Source organism: Mauremys reevesii, linkage group 5, assembly GCF_016161935.1.
Source record: "Mauremys reevesii isolate NIE-2019 linkage group 5, ASM1616193v1, whole genome shotgun sequence".
Lineage (NCBI taxonomy): Eukaryota > Metazoa > Chordata > Testudines > Geoemydidae > Mauremys > Mauremys reevesii.
This window is the reverse complement of record NC_052627.1, coordinates 32,679,863-32,693,710: the sequence shown is the minus strand read 5'-3', so window position 1 is coordinate 32,693,710 and position 13,848 is coordinate 32,679,863. Positions and strand designations below refer to the sequence as shown.

General features: G+C 44.5%; 1 protein-coding gene across 6 annotated transcripts in view; it reads right to left on the bottom strand.

Annotated features, from left to right (window-relative positions):
- The window catches only part of PPA2 (inorganic pyrophosphatase 2), a 49,993-nt gene that overhangs the window by 21,156 nt on the left and 14,989 nt on the right, over nt 1-13,848 (bottom strand). For 4 of the 6 annotated variants that reach the window (XM_039540752.1, XM_039540751.1, XM_039540756.1 and 1 more), the window contains 5 exons: nt 13,769-13,813; nt 9,345-9,398; nt 6,047-6,166; nt 4,735-4,821; nt 1,596-1,722 (listed from right to left, as the gene is read on the bottom strand). In XM_039540752.1, coding sequence (XP_039396686.1) covers nt 1,596-1,722; nt 4,735-4,821; nt 6,047-6,166; nt 9,345-9,398; nt 13,769-13,813 — 433 coding nt within the window. Of the gene's footprint in view, nt 1-1,595; nt 1,723-4,734; nt 4,822-6,046; nt 6,167-9,344; nt 9,399-13,768; nt 13,817-13,848 lie in introns of all 6 variants that reach the window. The other 2 variants (XM_039540754.1, XM_039540753.1) reach the window with 2 other exon arrangements.

Sequence of the window (13,848 nt, the reverse complement as noted above, 5' to 3'; positions counted from 1 at the left end):
CGCTATTGGACACATCAGTTACTACAGACAGACCATTAAAACGGGTACTTATCCCAACAAAAGGATAAGTCCTGACCGCGTGTACCTGAGAGTACATAGGATATTTCGCCTCAGAACATAATTATTACCTTGACAAAGATTGTCGAAGACTTGCACGCGACTTTAGCCCTTGGATTCCCAATGATTTTATTGTTAAGAATGAAGCCCTGTCAGCTACAGGAAAGGTACAGAACAAGCACAGTGTGAAACACTGACAACACACCCTTAACTCTTCGGAAGGGAACACCTGCAGGAATGGGAAGGTAATCCAGTTACCAGGCCATTTTAAAGCAACCCTACCAAGCTGAAATCTAGTCAATTTTTTAAAAATAAGTTAAAGGTCATTTCAAGCGCTAGACCTGCCTTGAAGTCCTGCCACCCATTTTTTGTGGCTACACAAATCACACCTTTTTTTTTGTACTTTTTTTTTCTTCTCTGTTACTGTGCAAAGGACCCAAACAAAACAAACTAGTGGATGAATGGCTGTTGGGGAGACAAACTAACAATACTGAAAGTAAACACTTAAAAAGCTAATTGTTTCTTTTTGTTTCTTTCAGCAATAGTACAAACTATTTCACAGTTTTCAGAGTAGCAGCCGTGTTAGTCTGTATCCGCAAAAAGAACAGGAGTACTTGTGGCACCTTAAAGACTAACAAATTTATTTTAGCATGAGCTTTCGTGAGCTACAGCTCACTTCTTCGGATGCATAGAATGGAACACACAGACAGGAGATATTTATACATACAGAGAACATGAAAAGGTGGAAGTATGCATAACAACAGGAAAAGTCTAATCAATTGAGATTAGTTGCAAGTAAAAGCTTTTCAGACAAATGTGATTTTATTTTTTAAGTTAGATGTGTTCCTTTAATCTGTACCTTCTCTCTGCTGACATTAACATCAAGAATTCTGTTAGAGTCAATTGTGATAATGATTTTGCAACGTGAACTACAAAAAGCTAAAATGAGCCCACCAACTAATTTCACATGTGCAAAAATTCTCAATTACTTGGGAATCATGTTGTCAAAACCCTACAGGACACTTTAAAAATGTAGGGGCATCTTCAGAGTGCAAAACTATACCTATCCAAATACCATGAACAAAAAAACCCTCATACAGCCAATGGAAATTAGGGCTGTTCAAAGTAAATGACATTTGCAAGGGTTTAAACTTTACAATTCTCCCAACTACTTACTAAGTCAGTCATGTTTCAAAGATCATGTTCTCTCATACAGGATTCTCTGTGTGACAGGTCATCTGAGGAAGTCCGGAGATAGCCGCTAGCCTTCCTAAAGCTTAGTGTGAGATACGTAAGTGCATTCCCTAAAGAAGATGTTTAAGTGCAGACTACAGCAAATAGATGAATACATGCTCCCTTTTCTTTAAGCGGTCTGCCTTGCTTCATTCTTTGTGCGTCTATGTCAGTACCGCTCTACTGACCATGCTGCGCGGTTCGTAATCACATTTCTGTATTACCAGTTCCAAATTCTAAGTTTATCCTGTTCCTCAAAGTTCACTTGCTGAAATGGATGTTTGAGGACAGGTAAAGATACTTGCCATGAATTTTCTGGGCTTCTGGGTCATCCACACTGATGGCAATAATCTTCCAATCTGTCTCTCCTTCATCAATAAGAGCCATAACTCCAAGAACCTTTACCTGAATGATCTCACCAGGAGAGTGAACCTGAAAGCACAGCAGCACAATTTCTGTCTCAGAAAGGTACAGAAAAGGTTACACAGTCGCAACCTCTTTGTTTTCCTCTAACAGACCAAAAAGCTGTTCTCTTTCAACTCTTCCACATTCCTGTCCAGAGTTTTACTTCCTGTCCCTAATAGATTCCCAGGTCTATTTGCCCCTCTCCCGTCTTTTCTCACCTTTGATTCTCTCTTCCACCACTCTGTGCAAGATCTCAGTAATTTCTTCAAGGAGAAAACTGACATGTTCTAGCAAGAATTTTCTTCCCTCCCTTCTATATTTACCCCAATCTGTGATCCAGAGGCACCACTCATTCATCTTCTAATCCCTTCTACCTATTCCTCCTATCCCCATCCCAAGTCCTCATCTCTTCTCTCACTCTCCTGGCTCCTTTCTCCTAGCCTTCAAACATACACCTATCTCTACACTCTAAATTCACCCTGGCTTCTCCAAATAGCACCTCGTCTCTCTCCTCTTCTTTTCCTCCAAGCCCCAGGAGTGTGAGGTTTCTTCCTGCTGCAGCAATTTCCTCTCCTCCAATTCCTTCTTGGATCCCTTGTAATCCAAATTCAGGTTCCACCTCTCCACTGCCACAACCTTTACTTAGGTCACTAGCAATCAGTCTCCTTCTGGCATAGTCCAAGGGGCATCTTCTGCAAACTCATTCTCCTTGATATAGTCACCACCTTTAGCACAACTGATGATTGCTACCTCCCTTCCTAACTCTGTGGACTTTCAGAATTTTTCTCCGTCCATGTTGTTACCACCTTCCCACTCCAAATGAGCCTTCGGAGTCTCCTCCTCCTCCCATCTCAGTCAACATCCCATAAGCGCTATACTAGACCCTCTTTCCTTTCTCTCTCATCTCTGGGTGGCCTTAACCTACCACCTCTAAACAGATCATTCCCAAATCTGCCTTTTCACCTAATCTATCCCCCTCACTCCAGTCTCACACATTTGTTTTTCTGACTCATGTTCCTAGATTTCCCCACTGGCAATTCAAGCTCAACATGGCAAAAAAAACATAAGTTCTCACTCTCTTTTCTATTGCTGTTAAGTATTACACTGCCCTTGTGAGTTATTTTAGCCATAAAACCTGCCATTTTTATCTCCTCTTGTCTCTCAGTCAATACTCAAGCTTTTGTGAAATCCTGCTGGTTCTTTCTTCCCTCTCCAAAATCCACCATTTCACTGAGTTTAAGGCCAGAATAGACCAAGTCATACAGAAAAACAAGATAAAAACACTTCCAGAATATTTGGGAGGTAGTGGGGGGAATCCCTTCCTGACCCCCTGCCAGTGGCTGGCTAAAACCCTGAAGCATGAGCTTTTAGGAACATAAGACCTAAACCTGAAGTGAGCCCCAGGGCTTTTAAACCCTTCCCCTACCAACACAAGCAACCCTCAGTTTCCTCTCAGATTCTAACAGAACCTTGCCCATACATTGGCAGGGCTAGCCTTTGGGGTGGGCTGTCCGAGCGGCCCATCAAAGAGGGTGACGTGCGCAGCGTTTGGATTCCCACCTGACCTGCTGAGGGCCATCTGGGCTGACAGAGGCAGGAAGCAGGCAGGCAGCAGCGCTGGAGAGGGGGCTGGAGGGAGAGACCCAAGCTGCAGGGGGTAGCTAGACGACCAGCCGTGGAGCCAGGTGATCAGATGACTCCTCCAGAGCAGGGGTTCCCCTCCTCCCCCCTGCTCCACGTGTGCAGCCGCTGCTGTTCCTGTCCCCCCACTCATCCTCCTCCCCGGAGCCACCCCTGGCCATTCCAGACTGGGAGCGTCCTCCTGTCTGCTGGGGTAGGGTGGGGGCTGATGACAGGGTGTCCCCCTCACCCGTGCACTCGATTTCCATTGAGCTTGGGTGATGGGACAGGGGGAAATCTGTGTGCGCGCTGCTGCCTCTCTGCGTCTGGAGATGCTGGTGTCTGCTTGTGTCTGAACACAAGCCTTCAGGTTCCTGACCCTGAGTGCATTCATACACTCAGGCACACACATATTCCCCTCAACACAACATGCACTGTCTCACACAGACACACTCACACTCTCTCTCCCCCCCTGCAACATACACAACACCAGGGCTCCCTGCATTCAGGTCTCTTCACCACCTGGGCTATGCTGAGGCAGCAGCAGCTGCTGCTCCCCTTCCCTCCCCTTACACAGCCCAGGGGGTGCATGGGGCAGAGGAGCAGCAGTCCAGTGGGGGAGCAAGCAGCAGTTTCCCAATGTTGGTGCAGGAGGGGGATGAAAGGGTTAGGGGCACAGGGGGCACAGTGCAGGGGGCTAGGGGATCGGGCTCAGGAGGGAGGTGCAGGGAGTAGCAGTGAAGGGGGCACAGTGCAGAGGGCAGGTGTTGGGTGTGGGCTGTGCAGGGGTTGGGTACAGGAAGGACAGGGGTTGGGATGAAGGGGACACACTGCAGGGGTTAGGGGAACAGGAGAGGCAGGTGTTGGGGTGATGAGATGTGCACAGTGCAGGGGTTGGGGCTCAGGAGGGAGGTGCAGGGGGTAGGAGTGAAGGGGTACAGGGATTGGGGCACAGAAGGGGAGTGCAGGGGTTGGGATGAAGGGAGCACACTGCAGGGGTAGGGGCAAAGGAGGGGACAGGTGTTGGGGTGCACAAGGAGGCAGAGGTTGGGAGTGAAGGGGGAGTAGGCATTGGGGTGAAGGTGGCACAGTGCAGGGTTAGGGGCGCAGGAGGGAGGTGCAGGCATCACGGTGAAGGTGACACAGTGCAGGGGCTAGGGGGGAAGGCAGGGTGGGGAGCCCAGGGGGGACCAGGGGCAATGGGGGAGCACCACACCCACAGGGGCCAGGGCACCTAAATGCAAGTTCGCCCAGGGTGCCATTTTCCCCAAGGCCGGCCCTGTACTTTGGTCATCCCCCAACCACAAATAAATAGCGTAACCTCTTCCCTCTGGTCAATTGCTTCCACCTTGTCCCTCTCCATTCTATCCAAAAAGCTGCTACCAAAATATTAAAATAACCGTGTTTATTAAGACAAACCTTTGTGCCTATTTCACACACATCAATGGGATCATTATCACCACAGCATCCTGTATCCTTATCTTTATGGTGTGGATCTTCCCAAGTCTGTTAAAGGATTGAGAAACACAATAATTAAACTCCAATCACAATTCCTTAGTTTACCTATAAATTACAGAGTTTAATAAAACACCAGTAAATAAAGACACAGCCTCTCCTTTTTCTGGCAATAGGCATGCTTAGCTCAAGAAAGATGGTAGATTTTATGAGCCTGGATAAGGTAGCTGGGAGAGCACCAGCCTTTTAATCTGAGGGTCTGGAATTTAAGTCCCTCTTCACGTACAAACGCTAAGTCAAAATTGGATGTGTTTCTGAAGATATGCTCAACATTTTGTTTGTTGTTTTTTTAATTAAAGGGGATTGTTTTAAAACTTAGTTATTTCCACTTTTAGAAAAAGTTTGCCATCAGTAGCTATTTTCCTGCTATAAGTGACTTTGTTTTTTGTGACTTTTATATCCTCTGAAGTAGGTAATTGTTTCAATTTGGGGATTTTTCTTTTCCATGTTTGATGTAATGAATCTACTAGAAATGAGAGGGAAAAAACACGCCCACACCCACCCACCAAAAAACATGGATTTTGGGAAGAGAGAAAAGAGCCTTGTGGTGAAATTTCTTCTAAAGCACCCTCAAATATTTCACCACTGGTTGTTGATGAGCAAACATCTAAATCGTGAGCAAACATCTAAATCCTTATTGTCACCAAATATGGAATTTCAGCCACTGTTTATAAAAACAAAACAAAATTTTAAATTAAATATGATCAAACAAGTCTGAAGATTCAAAATGAAATGAGTCAGAGTAACTGGTTTAACCCAAAACCAAAGGTCCCTATACGTTTTTCCTTTGTCAAAGAGGTTAAGAGATTCCAATTACTCTTTATACTGCCAAATATGAATGGCCTACATAAATTTACTACCTGAACTTTGTGTAAGGGGAAAAAAATATTACTACTTCTTGGTTTAAGTACTTTTGAATGACAGGAAGATGACAGCCTAATCCTCTCACATAGTACAGGGAAGTAAAAAGTATAAATTCAAGGTTCCTTAAATACTTAACTCCTTCCTGAAATAGCACACACATTTACACATATGCCCCAGTTCTGATCAAAATTTATGGACACACTAAAGCTCTGCATAAAAAATTCCTAATTTACAAATCTATCAAACAAAAACGTCCTTCTTGCAACTTATTTGCATTCAGGCAATGCTCAGGATTTATAAGGCAATTTACCCAGAAGACAGGAAGGTTTCACCATTATAACAAAAATGTTACCTGAGGGAGGGCACCATAATTCCATATATAACCCTTGTGAGGAAAGATATTGGCCACATATCGAAGCTTGCCTCTCTTTATATCTTGTTTAATGGGATTCAATGGTTCCTTGGTGGCAATCTAAGCAGATTGTGAAAGAGAGAGAGAGAAAAGAATTCTAAAATGCACAGCAATTAATCCTGTACCCAACTGGGTAAAAAGTTGCATTTTGGGCAGTGGGGAGAGCATGCTTGAGGTTTGGAAAGTATTAAAGTGTGATAGCCTCACTAACTCTCCAGGGTCACGTTCAAAAATCTGACTTACTATTAATGTTTTAAGCTTTGGTGTGAAGCATTCATGGCAAAAAAAAAAAAAAATAGCTGGACCCAGACAAGCAAAGGCATACCATTATAAGGAGTCTGTCGGTCAGCTACAAACACGGAAGAGGAACTAGGTTTGAAGCTCTGCACTTTATGGGCCAAATTCGGCAGTAACATAAATAGGGGCCCAAGCTGATCAGACAACAAGCGGTTGACAATGATGGGAAAACTGCTTTAACTGTTAGTTGTTTTCCTCCATCTGTTTTCTCTACCCATAGTATAGCAGTTACACTTGTTCTGTACACTCATTCTGCACATCCAAAGAACACCAAATTGGTGCAGATTAAGTTAAATCAGAAAAAGGCACTCTTGTTCTGAAATAAGTGTCTCCACATGGGGACCTATTGCAAAATAGCTTATTCCACAATAGCTATTCTGGCCAGTTTCCCCAAGTAGACAAGTCTGACTTTACCACCTACACATGTTCTCTGACCCATTTCACTAAGCATGTGACATACACCACCATTTAAATCACCACTGAATTTGGCCTATAGATTTCCAAAGGAGTTGCACCCATTTACACCAGGTCAGAGCTGGACATTGTGCCTCTAATTATAGGTCTGCTTCTTGTATAAATACAAAGCATGCTCCGACAGTTGTGACTGATTGTGCAATTCTGGTTTCAGTCAGGATTTTCCCTGCATTCGGCCAAATCCTACCAGTGAAAATATGGAGTAACTCCACCGAGATTGGTGATGTTTCTCCAGATGTACAGCGATGTAACTGAGCAAAATAATTTGGCCCCTGCCTGATGTTGCCAGAGCGTCTTGGAAGAGGCTGCTGGCAATGCAAAAATGAGAATGACCTCAAGGAAGTCAAGGAAGGCCAACAGGAAACTATGTGAACTGTTGGGGCTGAGTGACATGCAGGAAATGTGGTCTAGTAAGATGAAGCAGGGGAGGCAAGTTTCAATAACTTTGTTTCTTAAATTCTTTAGATCAGTTAAGAAAATCTTCCCATGAAGGGAGGAGCAGTCCAGGAGTCACAGATGTGTGGTGATCTATGTCTAATTTTGGCTTCCTACCATGGTCCAATCTGAAGGATGGTGTCTGGGAGCAGGGAAGGGGTTAGCACAGGAGTGGGCAAACTTTTTGGCTCAAGGGCCACATCTGGGTATGGAAATTGTATGGTGGGCCATGAATGCTCATGAAATTGGGGTTTGGGGTGCGGGAGGGGGTGAGGGCTCTGGCTGGGTGTGTGGGCTTTGGGGTGGGGCTGGGGATGAGGGGTTTGGGGTGCAGGAGGGTGATCCAGGCTGGGACCGTGGGGTTTGGTGGGCGGAAGGGGGATCAGGGCTGGGGCACAGGAGGGGGACAGGGGTGCAAGCTCTAGGTGGCGCTTACTGCAAGCAGCTCCCAGAAATAGTGGCATGTCCCCCCCTCCGGCTCCTACATGGAGGCGCGGCCAGGCAACTCTGCACACTGCCCTGTCCGCAGGCGCTGCCCTGCAGCTCCCATTGGCCGTGGTTCCTGGGTGCAGAGCCCCCTGACTGCCCCTAGGTGTAGGAGCCGGAGGGGGGACATGCTGCTGCTTCCAGGAGCCTCACGGAGTGGGGCAAGCCCCTGACCCCACTCCCCAGCTGGAGCGCCAGAGCAGGGCAAGCCCCAGACCCCGCTCCCCGGCGGGAGCTCGAGGGCCGGAGTAAAACATCTGGAGGGCTGCAGTTTTCCCACTGCTGGGTTAGGAAAACAGAAATCTGGTAGGCACCAATATAATCTCTGCCAATGTGGTGTTCTAAGAATTTCCATATCCCAGCAGTTATTTGATCAGCTGGCATGGCAAAGTAAAGGCAGCCATTTCTTGCCTCTTGCAAGAAGTCAGAGGTGGAAAAGCCAGACAAGATGTCAAGCCACATTGGAACTGGATTCTAATGGGATGGCAGGTGTCTCTATACCTCCAGAGGTCAAGTTAAGTGTTAGGTAAGAAAATAAAATACACTTAAAAGTAACCCAGATTTCAAGTTAAGCCTTTAAATGGTGCAGTGAAATTAGAACATTTGGCAAGTGGACTCAGCCTTCCCCTGATATCATCTTAAAATGTAACGTGATTTGACAGAAGAAAAAAAATAGCAGCATTATTCCTACAAGTATGAACTGTGATAGTGAACATAGTTTAAAATCCAACTTTCAAAGTCATTTCAGGATCAGGAAAAAAATTAAGCTCTGGACAGGGCACCAGCACAGGTAAGACTATTAACAGCTTACTCCCAAACTTTCACAAAACCTTGGGGAAGGGAGCCCTGAAATTAATATATTATCAAGGGAACAAGCTAGTTCCTGTACAATCTAGGAAGTGTTTTACCTACACCACAAATAAAGCATGCCTAAGCCTTTGTATTGTGACACCGCAGAGGAATGCTCCAATCAGGCTCTACTTTTAAAATTTCAAAAGCTAATTTCCCAGGAAGAAAAAAAACTTCAAAAGTAACTAAGTGCCAACAACTGCTCTCAGATTAAATATGATGTTTTTCGATCACCAATACAGAGAGATCAAGATTAGGACTGGCACTCTATAATTTATTCACCAGTAAAACCCATGGAGGGATTAAATCTTTTGAATCCAAAGTTAAATAAGTTACGGTAACTGTGTATTTGAGAGGAAGATTGAGTTCAGGACACTATCCTGCATCTATCCTGTTCTGCCCCTCTTATTCATGTTGAGTAGTACCTTACTCTGCACCTTGAAATCAATGGGGTTATTGAGGAATAAGGAAATACTCAATCTGAGTAAGGGAGACAAAATTAGGCCCTTAATTTTTTTTAAACTACAGGAAAAACGTCAGCATGAATAACTGCAAAAGAACATTCTAGTAGTAAGAATTTTACATATAAGGATACAACTGAATAAACTGACTTTCTAAAATGTTGGAAACCATTACATCACCATCAATTCTGCAAATATCTATATATTTAATAAACCAAGGTTGTTTTTTTAATTACCTCCATTTTAGCGTTTGACCAGCGAGGCACTTCTACAACCATGTTAACCACTACCTAAAAAGAAAAAAAAAATTGAAGTATTTAAAATAAAGCTAAGTTGGTGATAAACATTTTGTGTGATAAGTTATTTCTTCTGTATCTGATAGCAATACTTGCTGACACTGACAACTCAGACATTTAATTTTCTAGATGCAACATATTTACAACACTATAGTTTGTCACGTTATTCCATATTCCCCAAAAGTAGAAGACAGGGTAACTATTAAGGAAGACGTAGAAATCTCCCCACGATGCTTTTCAGTCTGGTCTATGATATATTTCGGCACACAATGTTCAATTTGCCTGTGGAACCCATGGCCACAGGACATCATTGAAGCCCACAGTTTAGCAGGATTAAAAAAGGATTGAACATTTTAGATAAAATGGATATTTGAAAAATAAACAGGCGTTTTGGAAGGAATATAAACTCAAGCATAAACACAGAACAAAATAACCCCACATACTCTGTCAAGACACTACAGTGCAAACACTTGGCCCTCTGGGGAGAGGGTAAGAGAACAAACAACACGTGACAGATGGGTAGTTACAGTGCTAAATGCACTACTGGAAGATGCTCATATCAGACTCATCTCCGTAGTATCTAAGATCCAATCGAGAATAGAATAGGGCAAAATTTAACCTCTAATTACGGTAATGCAGGTTAAGAGGAAATTATCCCTGGGGGCAAGTTATCACATAATTGCTTACTGCGGGGTTTCTTGCGCCTTGCTTTGAAGCAGCTGGTACCAGCCAGTGTTGTGTGTAGGATACTGGGCAAAACTGCTCTGATCGATATGGCAATTCCTGTGTTCCTATGCCTTATTTTCTGTGTGACAAGGTGGGTGAGGCAATATCTTTTATTGAACCAACTTCTGTTGGTGGGACAGACAAGCTTTCAAGCTTACACAGAGCTCTTCTTCAGGTCTGGGAAACTAAGGCCAGGTCTACACTACAAACTTACGTTAGTATAACTACATCACTCACAGGTGTGAAGCATCCCCAACCCTAATTGACACAGTTATACTGACCCAACCCCTGGTGTACACAGCGCTACGTGGATGGAAGGGTTTCTCCTGTCAGCATAGTTACCGGCTCTTGTGGTGGTGGATTAACTATGCCGATGGGAGAAGCTCTCCCATCAGCATAGTACTGTCTTCACTGAAACGCTACAGCAGCACCGCTGCAGTTTTAAGTGTAGAATCATAGAACTAGCAGGGACCTCAAGAGGTCATCTAGTCCAGTCCCCTGCACTCGTGGCAGGACTAAGTATTATCTAGACCATCCTTGACAGGTGTTTGTCCAACCTGCTCTTAGAAACTATAAGGCTATGTCTACACAGCGCACCTTTCAACAGTATGTCTGTGCCACTGCACCCGTGCCATTGTAAGGTGCACTGTGTAGCTCTCTTTATCGCCAGGAAACAAAATAAAACCATCTCCAATGGGGGGCAGTAGCTTCCTCATCAGGAGCGCGGCTCCCGCCAATGAAGCACTGTCCACAACAGTGCCCTTCATCGTTAAAACTTTTGTTGTTCGGGGGGGAGGGGGTTCACACCCCTGAGCGACACAAGTTTTAATGACGAAAGTGCCAGTGTAGACAAAGCCTAACATGATTTCTTAAAAAGAAAGATGAACCGCCAAACTGACTTCATTGGAGTTGCACCAGGCTTGAATTTGTCCCAAAATGTCACCTTGCCTAGGACCCTAAGAGACACTTCTTACATGCATGTAAAATGTGTAATAGATATTGCAACCTCATGCAACCTCTTTGGGGACCACATTGTTTTGAGTTGAGGTATGGTTTTTGTATCATTGTGGGCCAAGGGTTGTATTCAACTCCAGGGGGATGGGCTACCACAGTTTCTCCAGGAAATAAAAACAGTGGGGGTGGTTATTCAGGTGAATCACTCAGGTTGTAATCACCTCTAGAAAGATATCTCTCCCTGAGAAGGTTTGCAATTACCAGGTCAAACTGCTTTTTCCAGAGACCAACAGACAAAGAAAGGGCTTTTGGTACAAAAAAGGCTGAGTTTAAACTAATGCATGGCTTTCTTGTGATTCAGCAAACAGACAGGACCATGGATCCTAGGAGAACCCAACCCCTGGAAGGACTGCAAAGACTGACATCTACCAGACCTCTATGCTGGAGTTGGAGTGATCTCTGATAAGCATGTAGGAACTTCAATTGTTTTTATATGTTTCCTCTGTGATGCTTTTAACTTAAGAATAGCTGTGCTTACTTAGAAAGAGCTGTGAGATAACTTGTAACTGCTGGCAATAGGCTGTTCACAGCCTTTGGACAGAAAACAACACACAGGTTCTGCCTGTGAGCCAGACTGGCTTGCTGGGGATATCACAGTGAGGTGTAGAGGGATTGCAAGCCTAATCCCCAGTCTGGATGGAGAGACACACAGGTCTCCACACAAGAGAGGTGATTGCTGGGAGCCTAAGCCTTAAGTGGGTGCTTAAGGAAGACTGGGTTGGAGGGGGGAAAAAATGGTGTCAAAGGTGCAGTTAACCCTGAAACTGACATGAAGTACTCGGATTTTTGCTCCTAGTGATCTGCTGTATTAACTAACAAATACATTTCCAGAGCTGATACAATAGTCTGATCAACGCCAGCCTCTGCAGTCCCAAATGTGCACCCTCTTCCCCAAATTTGAGAGATGAACTAAAAAGTGGAAGAGGGAATCTCAACAGTCACCTCTCACTGATTTTTCCTCAAGGTCGCAAGTAATTCATGGTCCTCTCATAGCCAGAAGATCCCAAAACACATTCTACATTAATTTGTATAATGGTCATGCCCACAATGCGCTGTCCAAATTCATAAGACAGACTCCAGCTCCTGAAAAGTCAACAACCTAAGCTAATAAGCAAGGAAGAAAGCACAGAGTCCTTAAGAATCAGTGAAGTGAGAATATTCCCTGGGTAAAGAGCATCTTGAAGAAAAAGAACATAGTTATGAAAGAACATAGTTCAAAGCTGGCAGCACCGAAGGAGACAAAATTGGGATGGAAGTGTGATAAGAGACAAAAGCAGATAAGGACAGGAATGCAAGGAGCCAGTTATGGGGGGGTGTCTGACAACCATCTCTAACTCTCCCCCAGAACCACTGGGCTTACTGCGTAGCACTGCGATTACGATGGGACAGGCTCTCGCAGTTGGGGAGAAATGGCAAAACACTGTTTAATGGGCTCACTCCAAAAATGTTAAGGCCAATTCTGGTGTGGAGCGCTTAAAAAAAAAATGCTAACAAGACTAAACAAATAATCATTTTGACTTTCATAATTACAACAGGAAAAGGACCTATAAAGTCTTGCTGAAATATTACAGGATAAACTTTCACTGCCACCAGAGCCTTATTTTTGTTGTGAAGGAGACTGCGGGAGATTTAGCCGTACACCTGTGTTGTAACTGTGCATTTTCCTGACTGCATCTGTAACTGTGGCATCTGGAGAATATAGAGATTTTTTAAAAACCTAAATTGATCAAGAACTGCTTGAGGCCTGCAGAGAGTCAAGGAGCCAGAGCTTCAGCTAGCGTAAATTGGTGTAGCACAAGTTATTTCAGTGAAGCTACACTGATTTATTGCAGACAAGAATCTGGCCCTCAGGATTTCTGAAATCGGTTGAACACAAATGGTCAAGAGCACTAAATATAACAGCCTAATAGATTAATTCATATGCCAAAAAAAAAAAAAAAAATTCAAAAGGCCTTTGAAAGGTTGAGCTGCCCAAGTTTCAGCTGCTGCGGATGTTTACAAGAGTTTAATAGCTTCATGCAATCCTTGTTTAAAAATAAAAACAGTTTGTTTATGGGACAATCAATTTTTTCCAGGGATTAACCAGAGCCCTTGCCCTGGGTGCAGAGGGTTCATGACGGGATGGTTTTAGTGGGGATCAGGGAGGTATGTACAGGAGGATTTGACAGCTGGAGATGAAAGGGAAGAGAGAAAAGGCTGCTCATTCCTCCCTCATATATTCTATGCTGTGTCTTCTCTTCTTTTCCCTCACTTCCTCTTCTCCATTCTCCTCTCCCTTCCCTTCCTAGATTTCACCCTTGGATCTTCCCAGCATGCCCTCTTATTCTCTCCATCACATAGACTCAGTCCTGCCTTTCCACCATTCCTTATGGCTTGCCACAATGTGCTGCCCCGCTCTGTTACAGGGGAAGCAAGCAGAAGTACAGATGCCAACCGTGGTATGACGGGTGCCTCCTGTACATGGTGAGCACCCTCTAGACTCGCAACTTGGAGCAATGCCCCAGACTCCACATGGTGCAGACTCTCATACGTGCGTGTGAGGGGCTTCGTGGAGGGCAGGCTGTATGATAGACCTGGATGGAGGTGGCCCCTGGGGTGCATATTTGTTCACACCGCCTACTTACAGTTTCACCAGCTCTGCTGGGTGGTGGCTTCTTTGGAACAGCAGTCTGCTGGGACGCAGGGAAAAAACAGGACAAAACAG